This window comes from Ranitomeya variabilis, chromosome 2 (assembly GCF_051348905.1).
Source record: "Ranitomeya variabilis isolate aRanVar5 chromosome 2, aRanVar5.hap1, whole genome shotgun sequence".
In the NCBI taxonomy this organism is placed as follows: domain Eukaryota; kingdom Metazoa; phylum Chordata; class Amphibia; order Anura; family Dendrobatidae; genus Ranitomeya; species Ranitomeya variabilis.
This window is the reverse complement of record NC_135233.1, coordinates 459280725-459302128: the sequence shown is the minus strand read 5'-3', so window position 1 is coordinate 459302128 and position 21404 is coordinate 459280725. Positions and strand designations below refer to the sequence as shown.

Here is a 21404-nt window from a genome sequence, read left to right as displayed (position 1 = left end):
AACATCCCCTTTAAGAGAGGACCAAGTCTCTGTGAGGTAGCGTATCTTCGCAAAGAGTCCTCCTTTAAGTAAAACCAGTAGGGAGCCCCTTTAAGAAGGTGCAAACTATTTACAAGCAGTTTGTATCATGCACTGTTCATGATTCAGCAGTTCTTTCAGGGATGAATAAACAGGAAACAAAACAAAAAGCAGAAGAAGGGATCCCGGGTAAACAAAGGGATCCCTTTAAGAATAACCCAGGTTGGGTTTAAAGTAGCAAAAAGCAGGGAAACAAACAGTTAACTATGTACAGTTTCAGGTTTCCGAGGTTTAGTGGGACGGCTTCCAGGGCTGCACCTGGCACTTAACCCTTCTTAGCCTGGGAAAAGTGAGGTCCAGGGTTGCACCCAGTGCTGGACAAACGCCGTTAATCCGTCTTTCATGTACAGTCAAAACATGCGCAGCGATGGAGGTCTGCGCAGCTTGAGTATGGGCATTTGCTGCAGCAGAGATAGCGGCTGCTGCAAGATCAGTCACTGGAATGGAGTCAGCAGTTGTGGCACTAGCAGCCACTGGAGTGGTGTCGGTCGTCAGGGCAGGGTCATCCTTCATACCTGCTTCAGATGCGGTCCCTTCGGTGCCGATCTGCTCCGTCTCCGCTGGGGTCTGGAACGCTGGTTGCGGGGCCTTGCGCTGCGGCGTTGTCATCTCTGCTCGCAGCATCTCGCTTTCCGGCAGGGCCTTGCTTTCCAGCTTTGGAGCGCTGGGACTTCTTTCCTGCTCCGGACCAGATGAGGCTGCCGACAGATGTCTGGTGAGGCTCCTGATGATGGCCTTCTTCCACCCGGCCTCAGTGCTCAGCTGCGTCCGCCGGGGTCGGTCGCTGAGCTCGTCCACTCCGGCCTGTAGGAATTCAGCATCAGCGGTGGAGGCCTGGTTGCGGTGCCCCTCTGGGTGGCTGGGGGAGCCCTCTGCTCCGACCCCACGCTCCGGCTCCGGGCGGCTCGCCATGGCGTCCTCCATGTCGCTCACTCCTTCTTCCTGGTCCTTTTCCCGCTCTCTCCTTCGTGGGCGGTTTCGTTTTCTCTGCCTCTGCCCACCATTGAGGATCAGGAGGCGGATCTCGGCTGCTGACGGACACGTCCTCAAGGGGCCGAGATATTTAGACTGGGCGGCCATTGTCTTTCGCGCTCTTCAGCTTGTTCACGCCCACTTCCACGCCCTTCTTCTTCTCCTGCGCTCTCCTTAGCGCTGTAATGGCGGCGGTTTTGGCGCGAACCTTTGGCGGCAAGTGACAATCCACAGTCTTTGCAATAAAGTACAGTCCAAGCACAGTAAATCACAGTTCCAAGGCACACATGACCTGATTCTTCAGGCTTTAGTAGATCCTGTTCGTGACGCCAAGTTGGAGCGCCCCCACACCGCCGCAGGGCCGAGGGGTACCCGATACCGGGCCTACGAGTCTCTGCTTCTGGGGGTTGTCACGGCGGCTAGGCCCCGGTCCGTGACCCTGCCGTGGGGCGCACAGTAAATAATAGGTGTGGATGTTGGTGGTGCAGTTGTGGGGTGCAGGTCGCGGTAAATAACGAGGACACCAGGTTGCAGTCTCTTTACCTCTTTACTGGAGATCTCTGAGTCCTCAGTCCAGAATATGGTTCACCAGGCTGCGCAAGTCCGGCTGGTCCAATGGCACCTTCAGAGTTCACTTCACAGGTGGAAATCGGTGCCTTCCTTCTTAGCGCTATGTGTTGTAGTCCTTCCCTGCTATGCTTACGGAAAGTACCCCACAACCGTTGTGTCTGTTTCTTAAGTTTCCTCACAACTCGATTAAATGATGTTCTTCTAATCTTCCGTCCCTTCCTGATGTTACAGTTAGAACGGCACCCGTTTGTCGGATAGGCCTGGAGTTCTTCCGGGACCCTAGAGACGCCCCTCTCCCGCAATTGCCTCCCAAGACTTCATAGGTGATATGTGTTAGACAGCCCGCCTTAAACTGACTGTCCTGCCGCTGTTTAGAGTATTGCTTGAAGCTGGTTATTGTAATACTCCCTCGGCGTTCCGGCCACCGGTAGTGCGCCTCAGTAGGATGTTGCTCCGGTCTTACAGCACGACCCCTACTGGTATTCTCCTATTGCTTGATCTCGTTTCTCACTCAGCACAATCTATCTCGCTTCTAGTCCTTTCTTGGGTCCCGCCGCTTCCCGGAGCTGGCGCGGACCCGTTACGTTCTTTTCAATGCCAAGCCTCTGTCAGGATCCCACCCCTGACAGAGACCCTACTGTCTCTTCCTCCACAACACCCTCTGCCACTAGGTGTTGCTTCGTCCAATCCAGTCAGCTTTCTGATCTAACTTCCTGCCTGACCCCCAGTTTACCCACTATGGTGGGGAGTGGCCTAATGAATAGAACCCTTAGCTCCCCCCGGAGGCCCGGCTGTGAAATGTATTGGTGTCTGTGATACCTGATCAGATGAACTCCTTCAGTGCCATCGGACGCACCATGGCTCCCCATAGTGGCGGAGCCACAGTACTGCAACGACCAGGACTCTGGGGCGCTGCATAAGCATCATCATCACTTTCTTTTTGTCAAGACATTATTGCTATTTATCAGTCCTAAAGCAATACCATTCTTTAAGTGTAACAAGTGAACATCCCCTTTAAGAGGGGATCAAGTCTTTATGAGGTAGCACATCTTCTCAAGCTATCAGTCCATACTCAGCAGAGGCTCTGGTGCGGTATCTTCACAAAGAGTCCTTCTTTAAGTAAAACCAGTAGGTCTGGCTGCGGTGCCTCTCCGGGTAGCTGGGGGAGTCCTCGGCTCCGACCCCACGCTCCGGCTCCGGGCGGCTGGCCATGGCGTCCTCCATGTCGCTGAATTCTTCTTCCTGGTCCTTTTCCCGCTCTCTCCTTCGTGGGCGGTTTCGTTTTCTCTGTCTCTGCCCACCATTGAGGATCAGGAGGCGGATCTCGGCTGCTGATGGACACGTCCTCAAGGGGCCGGAATGTTTAGACTGGGCGGCCATTGTCTTTCGCGCTCTTCAGCTTGTTCACGCCCACTTCCACGCCCTTCTTCTTCTCCTGCGCTCTCCTTAGCGCTGTAATGGCGGCGGTTTTGGCGGGAACTTTTGGCGGTAAGTGGCAATCCACAGTCTTTGCAATAAAGTACAGTCCAAGCACAGTAAATCACAGTTCCAAGGCACACATGACCTGATTCTTCAGGCTTAAGTAGATCCTGTTCGTGACGCCAAGTTGTCGCGCCCCCACTGCCGCAGGGCCGAGGGGTACCCGGTACCAGGCCTCTGAGTCTGTGCTCTGGGGTTGTCACGGTGGCTAGGCCCCGGTCCGTGACCCTGCCGAGGGGCGCACAGTAAATGATGTGGATAGATAAGTATGACGGATGATGGTGGTGAAGCGGTAGTGGTGCGGTGCAGTAAATAACGAGGACACCAGGTTGCAGTCTCTTTACCTCTTTACTGAAGATCTCTGGGTCCTCAGTCCAGAATCTGGATAACCAGGCTGCGCAAGTCCGGCCGGTCCAATGACACCTCCAGAGTTCTCTTAGCAGGTGGAAATCTGTGCCTTCCTTCTAGCGCTATGTGTTGCGGTCCTTCCCTGCTGTGCTTACGGAAAGTCCCCACAACTGTTGTGTCTGTTTCTTAAGTTCCCTCACAACTCGATTAGATGATGTTCTGCTAATCCTCCGTCCCTCCCTGATGTTCTGGTTGGGACGGCACCCGTTTGACGGGTAGGCTCGGAGCTCTTCCGGGACCCTAGAGTCGCCCCTCTCCACAAGTTGCCCCCCAAGACTGCATAGGTGATTAAAGTTAGACAGCCCGCCTTAGACTGACTGTCCTGCCGCTGTTTAGAGTATCGCTTGAAGCTGGATGTTGTAATACTCCCTCGGCGTTCCGGCCACCGGTAGTGCGCCTCAGTAGGGTGTTGCTTCGGTCTTACAGCACGACCCCTACTGGTATTCTCCTATTGCTTGATCTCGTTTCTCACTCAGCACAATCTATCTCGCTTCTGGTCCTTCCTTGGGCACCGCCGCTATCCTGAGCAGGCACGGTCCCGTTACGTTCGTTCAAGTTGCCAAGCCTCTGTCAGGATCCCACCCCTGACAGAGACCCTACTGTATCTTCCCCCACAACACCCTCTGCCACAAGGTGTTGCCTGGTTCCAACCCAGTCAGCTTTCTGATCTAACTTCCTGCCTGACCCCCAGTTTACCCACTATGGTGGGGAGTGGCCTAGTGAATAGAACCCTTAGCTCCCCCCGGAGGCCCGGCTGTGAAATGTATTGGTGTCTGTGATACCTGATCAGATGAACTCCTTCAGTGCCATCAGACGCACCATAGCTCCCCATAGTGGCGGAGCCACAGTACTTCAACGACCAGGACTCTGGGGCGCTGCATGAGTATATACATATTTTTTATTTTTATTCTTTATTTTTTACATGAATATGGATCCCAGGGCCTGAAGGAGAGTTTCCTCTCCTTCAGACCCTGGGAACATCCAGGATCGCTCCCTGCACATGCCGTACCTGGCGTATAAGACGACCCCAAACTTTTGGGACAATTTTTAGGGGTTAAAAAGTCATCTTATACGCCGGAAAATACGGTAACATTTCCCACATGTCTACATCAGCACAATTTTGGAACCAAATTTTTTTTTTGTTAGGGAGTTATAAGGGTTAGAAGTTGACCAGCAATTTCTCATTTTTACACCATTTTTTTAGGGACCACATCACATTTGAAGTCACTTTGAGGGGTCTATATGATAGAAAATACCCAAGTGTGACACCATTCTAAAAACTGCACTCCTCAAGGTGCTCAAAACCACATTCAAGAAGACTATTAACCCTTCAGGTGTTTCACAGGAATTTTTGGAATGTTAAAAAAAAATGAACATTTAATTTTTTTTCACAAAAAATGTACTTTAGCTCCAATTTGTTTTATTTTACCAAGGGTAACAGGAGAAATTGGCCCCAAAAGTTGTTGTACAATTTGTACAGAGTACGCCGATACCCCATATGTGGGGGTAAACCACTGTTTGGGCGCATAGCAGAGCTCGAAAGGGAAGGAGCGCCATTTAACTTTTCAATGCAAAATTGACTGGAATTGAGATAGGACGCCATGTCGCGTTTGGAGAGCCCTTGATGTGCCTAAACATTGAAACCCCCCAAAAGTGACACCACTTTGGAAAGTAGACCCCCTAAGGAACTTATCTAGATGTGTGGTGCGCACTTTGACCCACCAAGTGCTTCACAGAAGTTTATAATGCAGAGCCGTAAAAATAAGAAATCATATTATTTCACAAAAATGATAATTTCGCCCACAATTTTTTATTTTCCCATGGGTAGCAGAAGAAATTGGACCCCAAAAGTTGTTGTGAAATTTGTCTTGAGTACGCTGATACCCCATATGTGGGGGTAAACCACTGTTTGGGCGCATGGGAGAGCTCGGAAGGGAAGGAGCGCCATTTGACTTTTCAATGCAAAATTGACTGGAATAGAGATGGGACGCCATGTTGCGTTTGGAGAGCCCCTGATGTGCCTAAACATTGAAACCCCCCCCCCACAAGTGACACCATTTTGGAAAGTAGACTCCCTAAGGAACTTATCTAGATGTGTGGTAAGCACTTTGACCCACCAAGTGCTTCACAGAAGTTTATAACGCAGAGCCGTGAAAATAAAAATTCTTATTTTTTTCACAAAAATTAATTTTTAGCCCCCACTTTTGTATTTTCCCAAGGGTAACAGGAGAAATTGGACCCCAAAAGTTGTTGTCCAATGTGTCCTGAGTACGCTGATAACCCATATGTTGGGGTAAACCACTGTTTGGGCACAATTATAACTGAAACCCTAATCCAAACACACCCCTAACCCTAATCCCAACGGTAACCCTAACCACACCCCTAACCCTGACACACCCCTAACCATAATCCCAACCCTAATCCCAACCGTAAATGTAATCCCAACCCTAACTTTAGCCCCAACCATATCCCTAACTTTAGCCCCAACCCTAACCCTAGCCCCAACCCTAACTTTAGCCCCAACCCTAACCCTAGCCCTAACCCTAGCCCTAACCCTAGCCCTAATGGGAAAATGGAAATAAATACATTTTTTAAAGTTTATTATTTTTCCCTAACTAAGGGAATGATGTGATGAAAATTCCCATGCAGCTTTGCTATAAAGTGAGAGCCTGAACTCAGGTAACCTCTTCAGTGATGCATTGCAGGAGCCATTGTCTCCTGTCAGTGTGTCTCTGGAGTCCCTATAGAGCGGTGACATCACCCGATGTCACTGTTCTAAAGGGAAGATCAACGTGGGACACTCGTTATTAATTGGACTATGGCGGACAGAGAGTATATGGTTGATTTATTAGTTTTAATTTTTTGCAGGCGATCGAGGGCGTCGCAGGAATTAGGCGTGCTTGTAAGGCTAGGTCCACATTGCGTTAAGTACATACCGTTAAACGGATCCGTTAAACGCATGTACAGAAAAGAGCCAAATTTCTTGAAAATTTGGCTTCACGTTGACGCTTGCGTTAACGCCCGTGACAGCGTTTATGTCATTCTGATGTCCGTTCGTGAAGCATCCGTTTGCGTTTGGCACTGTCAATAAAGTTGTTCTTTTTTTTTTCCTTTTGTCAGTGTCGGGTGTGGGTGAAATCATATTTCCTGTCACATGACCACATGGACCACCCTCATTAAGGCAATTCAAACGTATGGTTTTATTTGGAAATTTTGCATGATGTGCGTCTGGCTGCGTTTGCAATAGCCTTCAATGGCAGAATAGACGCTTTCCGTTAGTCTTGCGTTAGCTTGACCGAACCCGAAAACGCTGCAAGCCGCGTTCCAAGGTCCGTCATAAAAAAACGAAATGTGTGTGTGTGTAATGTGTGTGTGTGTCACGATGCGTCAGACAATGCAAGTCTATGGGTGCGTTACAATGTCCGTTACATTGCGTTTTCACTACTTAAAAACGTGTCCGTTAGACGGACTCCCCTAGCGCAATGTGAACCTAGCCTTAGTATGGTGAAATTAAGAATATTAAAATACCTTTTTTCTGGCTGTGTTTTTATTTTTTTTTAACTCTTTCACTACTATAGGATTAGTAATGGATAGGTGTCTTATTGACGCCTCTCCATCATTAACTGGGCTTAATGTCACCTTACAAGATGACATTAACCCCTTATTACCCCATATCCCACCGCTATATGGGAGTGGGAAGAGAGGGGCTAAGTGCCAGAATTGGCGCATCTTACAGATGCACCATTTCAGGGGGGCTGCGGACTGGTATTCATAGCCTGGGAAGTGGCCATGGGTATTACCCCATTCCCAGGCTACAAATATTGGCCCCTGGCCGTCGGCTTTCCCTCTCTGGGCAGAAAATTGTGTCGGGGCCCACGCCATTTTTTTTTACAGTTTTTTTTTTAATTAAACATGTTCAATTGTTCATTAATAAACATCAGCCTTGCTATTATATATCTATGGATATATCTATCTATAGATATATTCATAGATAGATAGATATATCTATAGATACATAAATATATCTATCCATAAATCTATCTTACTATCTATATATCTATCTTCATCTATCCATAGATATATATCTATCCATACATATATCTATAGATACTGTATATGAATAGATAGAACTACCATATATACTCGAGTATAAGCCGAGATTTTCAGCCCAAATTTTTGGGCTGAAAGTGCCCCTCTCGGCTTATACTCGAGTCATGATCGGCGGTGCGGTCGGCGGGTGAGGGGGAGAGAGGACTTTCGCATACTCACCTAGTCCCGGCGCTCCTCCTGCCCGTCCCACGGTCTTCGGTGCCGCAGCTCTGCCCCTGTTCAGCGGTCACATGGTACCGCTCATTAAAGTTATGAATATGGACTCCACTCCCATAGGGGCGGAGCCGCATATTCATTCCTCTAATCAGCGGTAACGGTGACCGCTGACAGAGGAAGAGGCTGCGGCACCCGAAGACCATCTGTCCGGGATAAGGAGCCAGGGACGCTGGGAGCAGGTAAGTATGTCATAGTTACCTGTCCGCGTTCCACACGCCGGGCGCCGCTCCGTCTTCCCGTCCTCTTGCTATGACTGTTCAGGTCAGAGGGCGCGATGACGTACTAATCTGTGCGCCACCCTCTGCCTGAACAGTCAGTGCGGAGAGATGCCGAGACAGGACTCTGAGGAGCTGCGGGCAGCAAGAGAGGTGAGTATGTCATTTTTTGTTTTATTGCAGCAGCAGCATTATATATTGCACAGCTTTTATATATAATAATAATAATAATAATTTAATTTATATAGCGCCAACATATTCTGCAGCGCTTTACAAATTATAGAGGGGACTTGACATATCTATCTATCTATCTATCTCTCAATCTATCTATGTGTAATGGAGTGTGGGTTGGACAAATGTAAAAGAGGAGGTTGGACAATAAATAAATCACAAATCTTTTTTTTGGGTTCAATAATACATCTTTATTTAGCTTTCAAAACCGCATACAAAAATGCATCAAAAAACACATTACAAATGCGCAAAAAAAGCATTAAAAACCCACCTGCGTTTTCTGGCAAGAGATGCGGATTCAGTGCAGAAAAATCCGCAGGCAAATCTGCAACGTGTGCACATACCCTAAAAGAATCCACAGCATAATAGCAGCATTGTTAATATTTTACTACTGGCCTGACAAAATGGTAATTGTGCTCGTCTTTACACATGCAGCGCTGTTATTTCAAATGATGTAAACCATATTGTGCTCACTATGACAATAAGTTGAAGCTGCATCTTAAGAATAAACAAAGCTGTGGCGGTGTGGTGCTCCACTGTGCAGCAGGAGCTGCGGAGCTGTATTAGTACTTCTGTAGATCTCTGTCATCACGGAGGTTCCATGGTGTAATGGTTAGCACTCTGGACTTTGAATCCAGCGATCCGAGTTCAAATCTCGGTGGGACCTTGATATTTTGGCTTTGTACTTTTCTCATCTCCAGCAAAGCAGTATAGATTTCATAAACATACCTTTATACCTTTATATGAACTAATGCATTTGTACTAATGTGAAACTATGTGCTTAATGTTGAAATTTATACAGTTAATTAGAAAAAATCTATATAATTGTCCAAGGGTTTTTCCGTCTGTCTGTCTGTCTGTCTTTCTGTCTGTCTGTCTGTCCTGGAAATCCCGCGTCTCTGATTGGCGGGCACAGCATGGCGACGATGATGTCATAATGGAAATCCCGCGTCTCTGATTGGTCGAGGCCGCCAAGCCTCGACCAATCAGCACGGGCACAGTATCGACGTAGATGTCATAATGGTTGCCATGGCGATGATGATGTCATAAAGGTTGCCTCGACCAATCAGCGACGGGCACAGTCTGCCGCTTATTCTGGAATCATCATTGTCCATATACTACGGGGACATGCATATTCTAGAATACCCGATGCGTTAGAATCGGGCCACAGTCTAGTATGTATATATTCATATAATCTGATTTTATTAGCAGTCATTTTAATTCCATAGAAATTTAGAGATATTTCGATGCAACATTTGTGAGGGGAATATAAAAAAATAAAAAAATTTCCTTTTTTTTTCCCACAAAAAATCAGTTTTTAAAAACAAGAAAATATTTATCGCCTCCCCGTCGGGGAATCGAACCCCGGTCTCCCGCGTGACAGGCGGGGATACTTACCACTATACTAACGAGGATTGGCGTATTCTAGTAGTGTAATTGTTGGATGAAATAGATTGGACAGAAGTCGGCCATGTCTGGTGCGTCATGTCCTGTTTCTAGATAAATGAGTTTCATGGAGCCAACTTGTCAGGATGGCCGAGCGGTCTAAGGCGCTGCGTTCAGGTCGCAGTCTCCTCTGGAGGCGTGGGTTCGAATCCCACTTCTGACATATATACTTTTTAGGCTTTTTTTAATGACGCATAATGTGGAAGCGCCGCACAACGGAGGCAGCGGATGCAGTTTTCCAACGCATCCGCTGCCCCATTGTGAGGTGCGGGGAGGCGGGGGCGGAGTTCCGGCGGCGCATGCGCGGTCGGAAATGGCGGACATGACGCACCAAAAAACGTTACATGCAACGTTTTTGGGTGGCGACGGTCCGACGCAACACGACGCAACCATCGCACAATGGTTGCGACGTGTGGCAATGCGTCGCACTGCGTCGCTAATGCAAGTCAATGGAGAAAAAACGCATCCTGCAAGCACTTTTGCAGGATGCGTTTTTTCTACAAAACGACGCATAGCGACTGCAGTGTGAAAGTAGCCTAAGTTGTTGCTTGTGAATGTTTTTTTCTTTCTGCTAAGAAAATATAACTAGCCCTATTCAGCTGTAACCCAAAATAATTCACCTGCATGTTATGAGAAATTGAGGTCTCAAGTGTTTTTTCTTTTTAACACATCCTGGAAATTACATTACTTTGAAAGTAATACTTGGACGGTGCTTAAAAGATTAGCAATAATAATAATAATAAAAAAAAAAAATTAAATTAAAAATGATGTGTCAGAAGTGGGATTTGAACCCACGCCTCCATTCGGAGACCAGAACACCCACAGTTAGGGGAAGAGATTCCTCTTGAGTCTGGCGCCTTAGACCGCTCGGCCATCCTGACACCTGATGTCACTAGAGAGCAGAAGTAGTAATGAGCCATACAGAGCAGGAGCAGCAGCGCTACACACGTGATGTGATTCTGGGTAGAGCTGTAGTAGTGTGAATGTAGTGTAGCGTTACATAGCATTGCGATGATAGTTCTACATTTTTCAGTTTTTAGAATGGGAAAAAAGCGCACCATGCACAACAAAAAGTACACTACAGGAACTTGGCAGATCTCGTTATAGGTCAGTGAGGTTTATTGGAGCCAATCGTTCTCCATCCTGAAAATTTGTGAACCATTGGTAATAAAATCGATCTGCTTTGCTTCAGCAAATGAGCAGCAATCATGCACATTCTAGGGTTATCCTCTTGTTCAGTACTGACAACTACCATAGAGAATGTGGGAAGTACAGGAGGAAAGCAGCAATGACTGGGAGGTGCAAACAAAGAGAAAATAGACAAAAGCTCTTAATATAAAACAGAACTACACTTCTATGGACCTTTTCCTGCAGTGGTCACACAGACACATAGACTCTGCCACATCCCATAACTATGAGTCAGGATGGCCGAGCGGTCTAAGGCGCTGCGTTCAGGTCGCAGTCTCCCCTGGAGGCGTGGGTTCGAATCCCACTTCTGACAGTAGTTTTGTTTTGTTGTTGATTTCTCAAGTTTACATGTGATTAATATAATGTCGCAACGGATTATCATTTACGTCCTACTTCAACGCTCCGATGTCCAGCTGCACTGTACGCTTTTTTTGTACAGCGCTGTGTGACGTCATTTCATTTGTGACATCATTTCCTGTGTACCCGGTGTTGGCGGGAGTGTGTACTGGTTGGGTTGTGGCTGTCCACGTGGTCTGCAGACATGACAGATGGGCCCTCGGCACCTTTGGCCCGGCTGGAGGTGGGTGCACTGCCCTCTGCCCCCCGGGAGCCCCTGCACCTCTTACCGTGTCAGATACAGCGGCGGGGGGCTGCTAATGTCAGCGAGTTCTTCACCCCGGCAGTGAGAGAGGCACCTGGAGGTGAGGACAGAACTGTGCAGACACCAGAGAGCAGCAGCGGAAGATCCATAGCAATACAGTCCTCTTTTCTGTGAGACGTGTTTCTTTGTTTTCTGCTTCCGTTTTCTACTGCAGCCATTGTCACAGTGCGGGAGTCCCGTGTGTGTGTGTGTGTGTGTGTGTGTGTGTGTGTGTGTGTGTGTGTGTCGTCTCCGGTGAGGGGCTCCTGTGTGTGTGTCTCGTCTCTGGTGCGGGGCTACTGTGTGTGTCGTCTCCGGTGCGGGGCTTGTGTGTGTGTCGTCTCCGGTGCGGGGCTCGTGTGTGTGTCGTCTCCGGTGAGGGGCTCATGTGTGTGTGTGTGTCGTCTCCGGTGCGGGGCTTGTGTGTGTGTCGTCTCCGGTGCGGGGCTTGTGTGTGTGTCGTCTCCGGTGAGGGGCTCATGTGTGTGTGTGTCTCGTCTCCGGTGAGGGGCTCGTGTGTGTGTGTCTCGTCTCTGGTGCGGGGCTACTGTGTGTGTCGTCTCCGGTGCGGGGCTTGTGTGTGTGTGTGTGTCGTCTCCGGTGAGGGGCTCATATGTGTGTGTGTGTGTGTCGTCTCCGGTGAGGGGCTCCTGTCTGTGTGTCTCGTCTCTGGTGCGGGGCTACTGTGTGTGTCGTCTCCGGTGCGGGGCTTGTGTGTGTGTGTGTGTGTGTCGTCTCCGGTGAGGGGCTCGTGTGTGTGTGTGTGTGTGTGTCGTCTCCGGTGAGGGGCTCGTGTGTGTGTGTGTGTGTGTGTGTGTGTGTGTGTGTGTGTCGTCTCCGGTGAGGGGCTCGTGTGTGTGTGTGTGTGTGTGTGTGTGTGTCGTCTCCGGTGAGGGGCTCGTGTGTGTGTGTGTGTGTCTCGTCTCCGGTGAGGGGCTCGTGTGTGTGTGTGTGTGTGTGTGTGTGTGTGTGTCGTCTCCGGTGAGGGGCTTCTGTGTGTGTGTCTCGTCTCCGGTGAGGGGCTTCTGTGTGTGTCGTCACCAGTGCGAGGCTCCACTAGTGTATAACTCCTCTTCTTCATTGACTTCAGTAATAAGAATATTCTGTTTTGTGAACTTGCTATCCCCAGAGGACGCCTTTGTCGCCGATCTACAGGGACAGTGACCGCTTACCGATTGGTGGGGACTGACCTCTTTTGCATCTGTTTTAGGCCTTATTTACACATCAGTATTTGTAAGACAAAGCGCAGAACTGGTGTGACCCTAACAGTCATGGTGGAGGGGATGGGGTTAATCCTGCGATGACTATTCAGAGGATGGATGGAGCCAATGGAGCTTGTCCACACATTTCGAAGTATATTCACCTTCTTCCTCAGGAAATCCACAAGGTTGTATATATTTCCAAACATATTGACCCCATCTCCTCCCACCACATTGCTAATGCTTCCATGTGGGTCTGCAGTAGCTTCCTGTGGTTGTGGTCACACAATCCGAGCCAAGTGAGCAATTTCCTCACCCACCCATCGTATCTTTTAGACCCTATTGTGCTACTGTTTTCTTGACTTAAAAATACTGCTACAAAATACTGATGTGTGACTATGGCTTCATGGATGCATCGGCCAGATGTGGGCTCATTCACACACTTTCTAGTATAAGTTATATCTAAAGTGATGGTCTATGGGGGGGGGGGGGGTTGGCAATTAATATTCCAGAGGGACCACGAGAGATTGTGACTGTTGTGGAGGGCCGAACCCATAGGTTGACATTTAACTCTGCCTAATGTTAACATAGAATATAAAATAATTACGGTATGTTCTTTTAATATTTAGTAGACTTAAGCATGCTGACACCAATCAATATACTGTATGAGACCACACACAGCCCCCAATATACATTATCAATCCACAGTCACTCATTATACAGTATGAGCCTCCACGTTACCCCTATATACAGTATAAATCCAGTCATGCTTTATACAGTATGAGCCCCCATATAGCTTGTCTATATACACAGTATGAGCCCAAACACTGCCCCTTTATACAGTATGAGCCCCCATATAGCTTGTCTATATCCACAGTATGAGCCCCCATATAGCTTGTCTATATACAGTATGAGCCCACACATTGCCCCTATATACAGTATGAGCCCCCATATAGCTTATCTATATCCACAGTATGAGCCCCCACATTGCCCCTATATACAGTATGAGCCCCCATATAGCTTATCTATATCCACAGTATGAGCCCCCATATAGTTTATCTATATCCACAGTATGAGCCCCCATATAGCTTGTCTATATACAGTATGAGCCCACACATTGCCCCCCTATATACAGTATGAGCCCCCATATATCTTATCTATATCCACAGTATGAGCCCCCACATTGCCCCTATATACAGTATGAGCCCCCATATAGCTTATCTATATCCACAGTATGAGCCCCCATATAGCTTATCTATATCCACAGTATGAGCCCCCATATAGCTTATCTATATCCACAGTATGAGCCCCCATATAGCTTATCTATATCCACAGTATGAGCCCCCATATAGCTTATCTATATCCACAGTATGAGCACACACACTGCCCCTATATACAGTATGAGCCCCCATATAGCTTATCTATATCCACAGTATGAGCCCCCATATAGCTTATCTATATCCACAGTATGAGCCCCCATATAGCTTATCTATATCCACAGTATGAGCACACACACTGCCCCTATATACAGTATGAGCCCCCATATAGCTTATCTATATCCACAGTATGAGCCCCCATATAGCTTATCTATATCCACAGTATGAGCCCCCATATAGCTTGTCTATATACAGTATGAGCCCCCATATAGCTTGTCTATATACAGTATGAGCCCACACATTGCCCCTATATACAGTATGAGCCCCCATATAGCTTATCTATATCCACAGTATGAGCCCCCATATAGCTTATCTATATCCACAGTATGAGCCCACACATTGCCCCTATATACAGAATGAGCCCCTATATACAGTATGAGCCCCCATATAGCTTATCTATATCCACAGTATGAGCCCCCATATAGCTTATCTATATCCACAGTATGAACCCCCATATAGCTTATCTATATCCACAGTATGAGCCCCCATATAGCTTATCTATATCCACAGTATGAGCCCCCATATAGCTTGTCTATATACAGTATGAGCCCACACATTGCCCCTATATACAGTATGAGCCCCCCTATTTCGCTTATCTATATCCACAGTATGAGCCCCCATATAGCTTATCTATATCCACAGTATGAGCCCCCATATAGCTTATCTATATCCACAGTATGAGCCCCCATATAGCTTATCTATATCCACAGTATGAGCCCCCATATAGCTTGTCTATATACAGTATGAGCCCACACATTGCCCCTATATACAGTATGAGCCCCCATATAGCTTATCTATATCCACAGTATGAGCCCCCATATAGCTTATCAATATCCACAGTATGAGCCCACACATTGCCCCTATATACAGTATGAGCCCCCATATAGCTTATCTATATCCACAGTATGAGCCCCCATATAGCTTATCTATATCCACAGTATGAGCCCCCATATAGCTTATCTATATCCACAGTATGAGCCCCCATATAGCTTGTCTATATCCACAGTATGAGCACACACACTGCCCCTATATACAGTATGAGCCCCCATATAGCTTATCTATATCCACAGTATGAGCCCCCATATAGCTTCTCTATATATACAGCATGAGCCCAAATACTGCCCCTATATACAGTATGAGCCCCCATATAGCTTCTCTATATATACAGTATGAGCCCAAACACTGCCCCTATATACAATATGAGCCCCCATATAGCTTCTCTATATATACAGCATGAGCCCAAACACTGCCCCTATATACAATATGAGCATCTCACAGCCCCCCTATATACAGTATGAGCCACATGTCAGGGTTTGTTTTTCTTTTTTCCTTGGCCCGAGTGGTCTTCACAAAAGTACGGACACTTGCTCGATATTAATCCAAGTGTCAGATCAAATTGGCCAATTTAAGTCTATGGATCCGTGAAAAAAGTCAGTGCGGATGCCATTCATGAAATTTAATTTGTGAAATCTCCATTTTATTTATCTTATTTTTTTTCATCCCAGACTTTTGATGGTAAAAACTGGCACTGTCCAAACTCTGATAACACTTTGATCACAAACGCTGATGAAACGCCGGCTGATTTTTGCGTACAAGAAAAATAACTGATATATGAATGAGCTCCAAGGCTGGATTGACACTAGCATATTCGATGGTGCACATGTGGACCACAATGCCCAGACTGACTGCTGGTCTCCTGACCTGTATTTACAGCTTCATATGTGTCTCCATTGTGGTCTGTATTTCAGGTGCCTTAAATGTTGTCCTTTGTGTTTTTCATATAGCACAAAGCTATAGGAATGTTGGTTCACACTGGCATCATACCATGGCTTCGGGTGTTACAGGGCCTCTACACATGGGAATGGTGCAGCAGAATACAAAGAAATGGCATAAAGCAATGAAAACCTGCCTATGTGAATAGCACCTTGAGGAAAAAACACTATATACACTGCTCAAAAAAATAAAGGGAACACTAAAATCCCACATCCTAGATATCACTGAATGAAATATTCCAGTTGTACTGTAAATCTTTATTCATTACATAATGGAATGTGTTGAGAACAGTAAAACCTAAAAATGATCAATGTAAATCACAACTAATATCCCACGGAGGTGTGGAGTTGGAATGATACTCAAAATCAAAGTGGAAAATCAAATTGCAGGCTGATCCAACTTCAGTGGAAATGCATCAAGATAAGGTAATGATGCTCAGTAGTGTGTGTGGCCTTCACGTGCCTGTATGATCTCCCTACAGTGCCTGGGCATGCTCCTGATGAGGCGCCAGATGGTCTCCTGAGGGATCTCCTCCCAGACCTGAACTAAAGCATCTGCCATCTCCTGGACAGTCTGTGGTGCAATGTGACGTTGGTGGATAGTGCGAGACATGATGTCCCAGATGTGTTCAATCAGATTCAGGTCTGGGGAACGGGCGGGCCAGTCCATAGCTTCAATGCCTTCATCTTGCAGGAACTGCTGACACACTCCAGCCACATGAGGTCTGGCATTGTCCTGCATTAGGAGGACCCCAGGGCCAACCGCACCAGCATATGGTCTCACAAGGGGTCTGAGGATCTCATCTCGGTACCTAATGGCAGTCAGGCTACCTCTGGCGAGCACATGGAGGGCTTTGCAGCCCTCTAAAGAAATGCCACCCCACACCATTACTGACCCACTGCCAAACCCCGGTCATGCTGAAGGATGTTGCAGGCAGCAGATCGCTCTCCACGGCATCTCCAGACTCTGCCACGTCTCACATTTGCTCAGTGTGAGCCTGCTTTCATCTGTGAAGGGCACAGGGCGCCATTGGCGAATTTGCCAATCCTGGTGTTCTGTAGTAAATGCCAAGCGTCCTGCACGGTGTTGGGCTGTGAGCACAACCCCCATCTGTGGACGTCGGGTACTCAGACCATCCTCATGGAGTCGGTTTCTAACCGTTTGTGCAGACACATGCACATTTGTGGCCTGCTGGAGGTCATTTTGCAGGGCTCTGGCAGTGTTCCTCCTTGCACAAAGGCTGAGGTAGCGGTCCTGCTGCTGGGTTGTTGCCCTCTACGGCCCCCTCCATGTCTTCTGGTGTACTGGCCTGTCTCCTAGTAGCGCCTCCAGCCTCTGGACACTACACTGACAGACACAGCAAACCTTGCCACAGCTCGCATTGATGTGCCATCCTGGATGAGCTGCACTACCTGACCCACTTGTGTAGATTGTAAAGTCCATCTCATGCTACCATAAGTGTGAAAGCAGAACCAACATTCAAAAGTGACCAAAACATTAGCCAGAAAGCATTGGTACTGAGATGTGGTCTGTGGTCCTCACCTGCAGAACCACTCCTTTATTGAGTGTGTCTTGATAATTGCCAATAATTTCCACCTGTTGTCTATTCCATTTGCACAACAGCATGTGAAATTGATTGTCAATCAGTGTTGCTTCCTAAGTGGACAGTTTGATTTCACAGAAGTTTGATTTACTTGGAGTTATATTCTGTTGTTTAAGGCCATGTTCACATTTTGCGCAGAATCGCTGCGATTCTGCACACATAGGAATGCATTGATCCGCTAACTTCCCGCATGGGGCTGTGCCCACGATGCGGGAAGTAAGGGCATAATGTGCAGATGGTACCCGGGGTGGAGGGGAGGAGACTCTCCTCCATGCCCTGGGAACCATATTTGTGTAAAAAAAAAAAAGAATTAAATTAAAAAATGATATACTCAGCGCTGCACGCGGCCGTCCGGTCTCAGGGTTGCTGTGCGAGCAGGGCCTGAGATGACGTCGCGATCACATGACCATGACGTCACGAAGGTCCTTCTCGCACAGCATCTTTGGAACCGGACCGCCGCGTGCAGCGCCGAGGAGATTGGAACGTCAGAGGGTGAGTATATAACCATTTTTTATTATTTTTAACATTACTATTGATGCTGCATCAATAGTATAGGAGTAAACCCGCAGCGGAAACCGCAAAACAAACCGCGATAAATCTGCAGGGATAACCGCAGCAGTTTTGCCCTGCAGATTTATCAAATCCTCTGCGGGAGAACCCACAGAGACCCCGCAAAGTGTGCACATAGCCTTAGTGTTCCCTTTATTTTTTTGAGCAGTGTAGTATGTTCAAAGACAACACCGACAGGGAATTTAGATTGTGAGCCCCAATGGGGACAGTGATGATGATGTCTGTAAAACTCTGGTGAATTAATGGTGTCGTGTATGTAAAATACATAGTATGTACTGCACAATGCCACAAGTAAAAAGTACATGAGATGATGATGGGCAGACAGCTCACGTTTCCAGACTTGAACTCTGTATCTAACAGGAAAAGAAGTGTCCTTCCGAGGAAGGATGCTCCGAGGGCAAGAAGTCAGCGTACCAGCTGGATACATGGGCATTGTCCTGAAGGAAGATCATAAACCGTGCTCCGAGGAAGAGGTAGGATTCAGTTGATCCATTTTTACAAGAGTAAAAATTCAAAGATTTGGATATTCCAGGGTTTGGCAAGGACGATTTCATTTTTTTACGATGATCCTAAGAACTAACAGGCAGATCTCTACTGCCACAGTGATCACAGGTCGCTCCTGCCGGCAATTCAGCGTCTGACGTCACATCGCCAAAAGTAGCGGCTTCTCTTTTTCTCTACTCTGTTCATAGGGCGTGATTGCCGGTGAACTACTAATGGACATCCAGTTCCCCACTGCTAATCAGCATGACGCCACCAATTATGCCTCGTAGCCAGAGCAGCTCCAAAGAGGAACTTTGGTGGTGTGGAACAGCTGAATTGACGGCAGGAGCGGTCAGTAATCCCCCTGAGCCAGCTTCGGGTAGAACAGGCAGGTAGTTGCCTTTACTAGCAAATGCTTGCTAGTTTTTGCGCCCATAGTAAAAAAAAAAAAAAAAAAAAATTGTCCAGGACTGTTTTCAATAGTTTTTTTTTATTTTATTTTTTTTAAAGATGTGACAATATTTTTCCCCAGAAAGGACTGGATGTCGTCTGAGTAAACTGTACGCATTCAATATGGGTCTGAGATTCATCCATGTGGTTAATCTGACCGTAAACGACATACACATCCAATGATGTGGGCTCACTGTTATTCCTCCCTTCTCCACCATTACGCTTTATCGTCTGGAAGCAGAAGGCAAAAATCCAGTATACTCCATGGCTCAGCATTGAGGAAGAGTCCAGAATCCCCCATATCTATACAATCACTGCGTCTTTAATCTAGATGTCTCCCAACTACTGTATCGTCTATTCGCCATTCTTATGCCACTTTATGTTAATTTTGGTATTTATATTGTGACCTGATATGAGGTTTATGATTCTGGAATTCACCATATTTTATGTTTCATTTCCAGGATCGTTGTTTAAATGTCAGATCCACCTTTCAATCATTCACACAATGGAACTTGGAGACCCCACCATCTGCAGACGATGTGTTAGTAATGTCACTGGCGTGGCCGGAAATAGCTTCTGCGGTAAGAACTCCCCAAACTTGTCCAAATAACCACATGCTACTATCCGATGTGACAATGCCCCCCACCTGTACAATCCACAGTGGAACTGCAGATTGTTTTTGACATCACATTCAGCCCACAGAAACACCATTTTGTGCGCATCGAAGGAAAAGAATTAACCCCGTTTCCATACTCCTTTGTAGCAGGAAGCTCATAAATATGGATTTATTTTTTTACTTGTAGGAAAAAAAATTACCCTCTTCTATGAGTAGATAATCAGCAAATGTGCCCTTCCAATTATCCACCCTTGTAAACATGCTGGCAGTCATTTGACAAACAAGCAAGACACTCCTTCGTCATGTGATTGGTTTTTGCCTGCAAAAAAAAGATAATTATCGGTTGCACGTCACCCATGTAAATGGGATGTACAGCTAGAAACCTGATGGTGTATGGAAACAGAATGATCATTCTGCCCGCCTGTAAATGAGTAGAGCTCGTGGAAATCCAGGCGCGTCCTCCTCATTACCATGTATGAAATGGATTCTCAGTGGCAGAAATGATGCGAATAACTCTGTTGCTTGTGAATATACAGTTTAGTTTGTGTATCTTTGCCGGCAGCTGTAAAATAATCTGATGCATTATGTTTTTCAGATTCATGCCCCAGTTGAATAGAAACTGAATGTTGTCTTTGGTAGAAGAAAACCATTATACTAGATTGTTAAAACTCTGCAGTGTTTCTTTTCCATATTTTTGCATCGCAGCCTCTGTATATAACTCTGTTACTTGTGATGGATATACTTGTCATGTTCCTGTCTGCAACAGATTTAATGAAAAAATCAAATTGGATATTTTTTTTCTGAACCGTATATGTGGGAAGTGCAGCTCTTATACAACAACGTGGAGGTAGTACATGGTGCCAGTGTACAGTTCACAAATATGTGGCTGGATTATAAATGATAATACTCGGCTAGGGGTGGGCTGGGGCTGGGCTAGGGGTGGTGTGGGTTTATTGGGGCTAGGCTAGGGATGGGCTACAGCTGTGGGCGGGATAGGGGTGGTGTGGGTTTATTGGGGCTAGGCTAAGGGTGGGCTACGGCTGGGGCTAGGCTATAGCTGTGGATGAGCTTGGGGTGGGCTACGGCTGGGACTAGGGGTGGTATGGATTTATTGGGGCTAGGGGTAGGCTGGGGCTAGGCTACAGCTGTGGGCGGGCTTGAATTAGGCGTGGGCTATGGCTATGCTACAGCTAGGGGTGGGCTACGGTTAGGGCTAGAGGTGGGGTGGATTTATAGGGGCTGGGCTATGGCTGGGGGCGGGGTAGGCAGGTTCTGGGCTACGGATGAGCTGGGGCTAAGGGTGAGCTACGGCTAGGGTTGGAGTTAGAATTCATGGGTTTCCATTGTTTAGGTACATAAGGGGGGTCTCCAAACACATGGAACCACCAATTGATACCAGCCAATTTTACGTAAAAAAAAAAAAAAATCTATTGGTGCTCCCTCCCTTCTGAGCCCTGACATGCACCCCAATATCGGCCCCGCCCCCCCCCCCCCCCCCCCCCATACGGGGTATCGGCGTACTCAGGAGACATTGCACAACAAATTTTGTGGTCCATTTTCTCCTGATTTTCTCCTGATAGCCTTGTGAAGAAAAAAAAAATTGGTTCCAAAGTAAATTTTGTGAAAAAAAAAGTAATATGTTAATTTTTTTCCTTCCACGTTGCTGTAGTTCTGGTGAAGAACCTGAGGGGTTAATAAACTTCTTGAATGTGGTTTTGCGC

At 47.0% G+C, this 21404-nt stretch overlaps 1 protein-coding gene and 4 non-coding genes across 6 annotated transcripts; 4 read left to right on the top strand and 1 right to left on the bottom strand.

Annotated features, from left to right (window-relative positions):
• The first annotated feature begins 8874 nt into the window (after positions 1–8874).
• Positions 8875–8946, top strand: TRNAQ-UUG (transfer RNA glutamine (anticodon UUG)). Its single transcript has one exon. It is a non-coding gene; the product is annotated as a tRNA-Gln (tRNA).
• Positions 8947–9805: 859 nt separating this feature from the next.
• TRNAL-CAG (transfer RNA leucine (anticodon CAG)) lies at positions 9806–9888 on the top strand. Its single transcript has one exon. It is a non-coding gene; the product is annotated as a tRNA-Leu (tRNA).
• A 607-nt stretch (positions 9889–10495) lies between these two features.
• On the bottom strand, positions 10496–10606 carry TRNAL-CAA (transfer RNA leucine (anticodon CAA)). The gene is made up of 2 exons: positions 10569–10606; positions 10496–10541 (listed from the first exon to the last, which is right to left on the bottom strand). It is a non-coding gene; the product is annotated as a tRNA-Leu (tRNA).
• Positions 10607–11143: 537 nt separating this feature from the next.
• TRNAL-CAG (transfer RNA leucine (anticodon CAG)) lies at positions 11144–11226 on the top strand. Its single transcript has one exon. It is a non-coding gene; the product is annotated as a tRNA-Leu (tRNA).
• An 88-nt stretch (positions 11227–11314) lies between these two features.
• On the top strand, positions 11315–20473 carry RNASEH2C (ribonuclease H2 subunit C). 2 transcript variants are annotated; one of them, XM_077287431.1, is made up of 4 exons: positions 11315–11493; positions 18495–18607; positions 19529–19648; positions 20279–20473. In XM_077287431.1, exons 1-4 carry the CDS (start codon positions 11319–11321, stop codon positions 20297–20299), a joined length of 429 nt encoding a protein of 142 aa, XP_077143546.1. In that variant the 5' UTR covers positions 11315–11318; the 3' UTR covers positions 20300–20473. The 2 variants fall into 2 exon arrangements, with proteins under 2 accessions (XP_077143546.1, XP_077143547.1); XM_077287432.1 differs by having other exon boundaries at positions 11382–11614.
• The last annotated feature ends 931 nt before the right edge of the window (positions 20474–21404 follow it).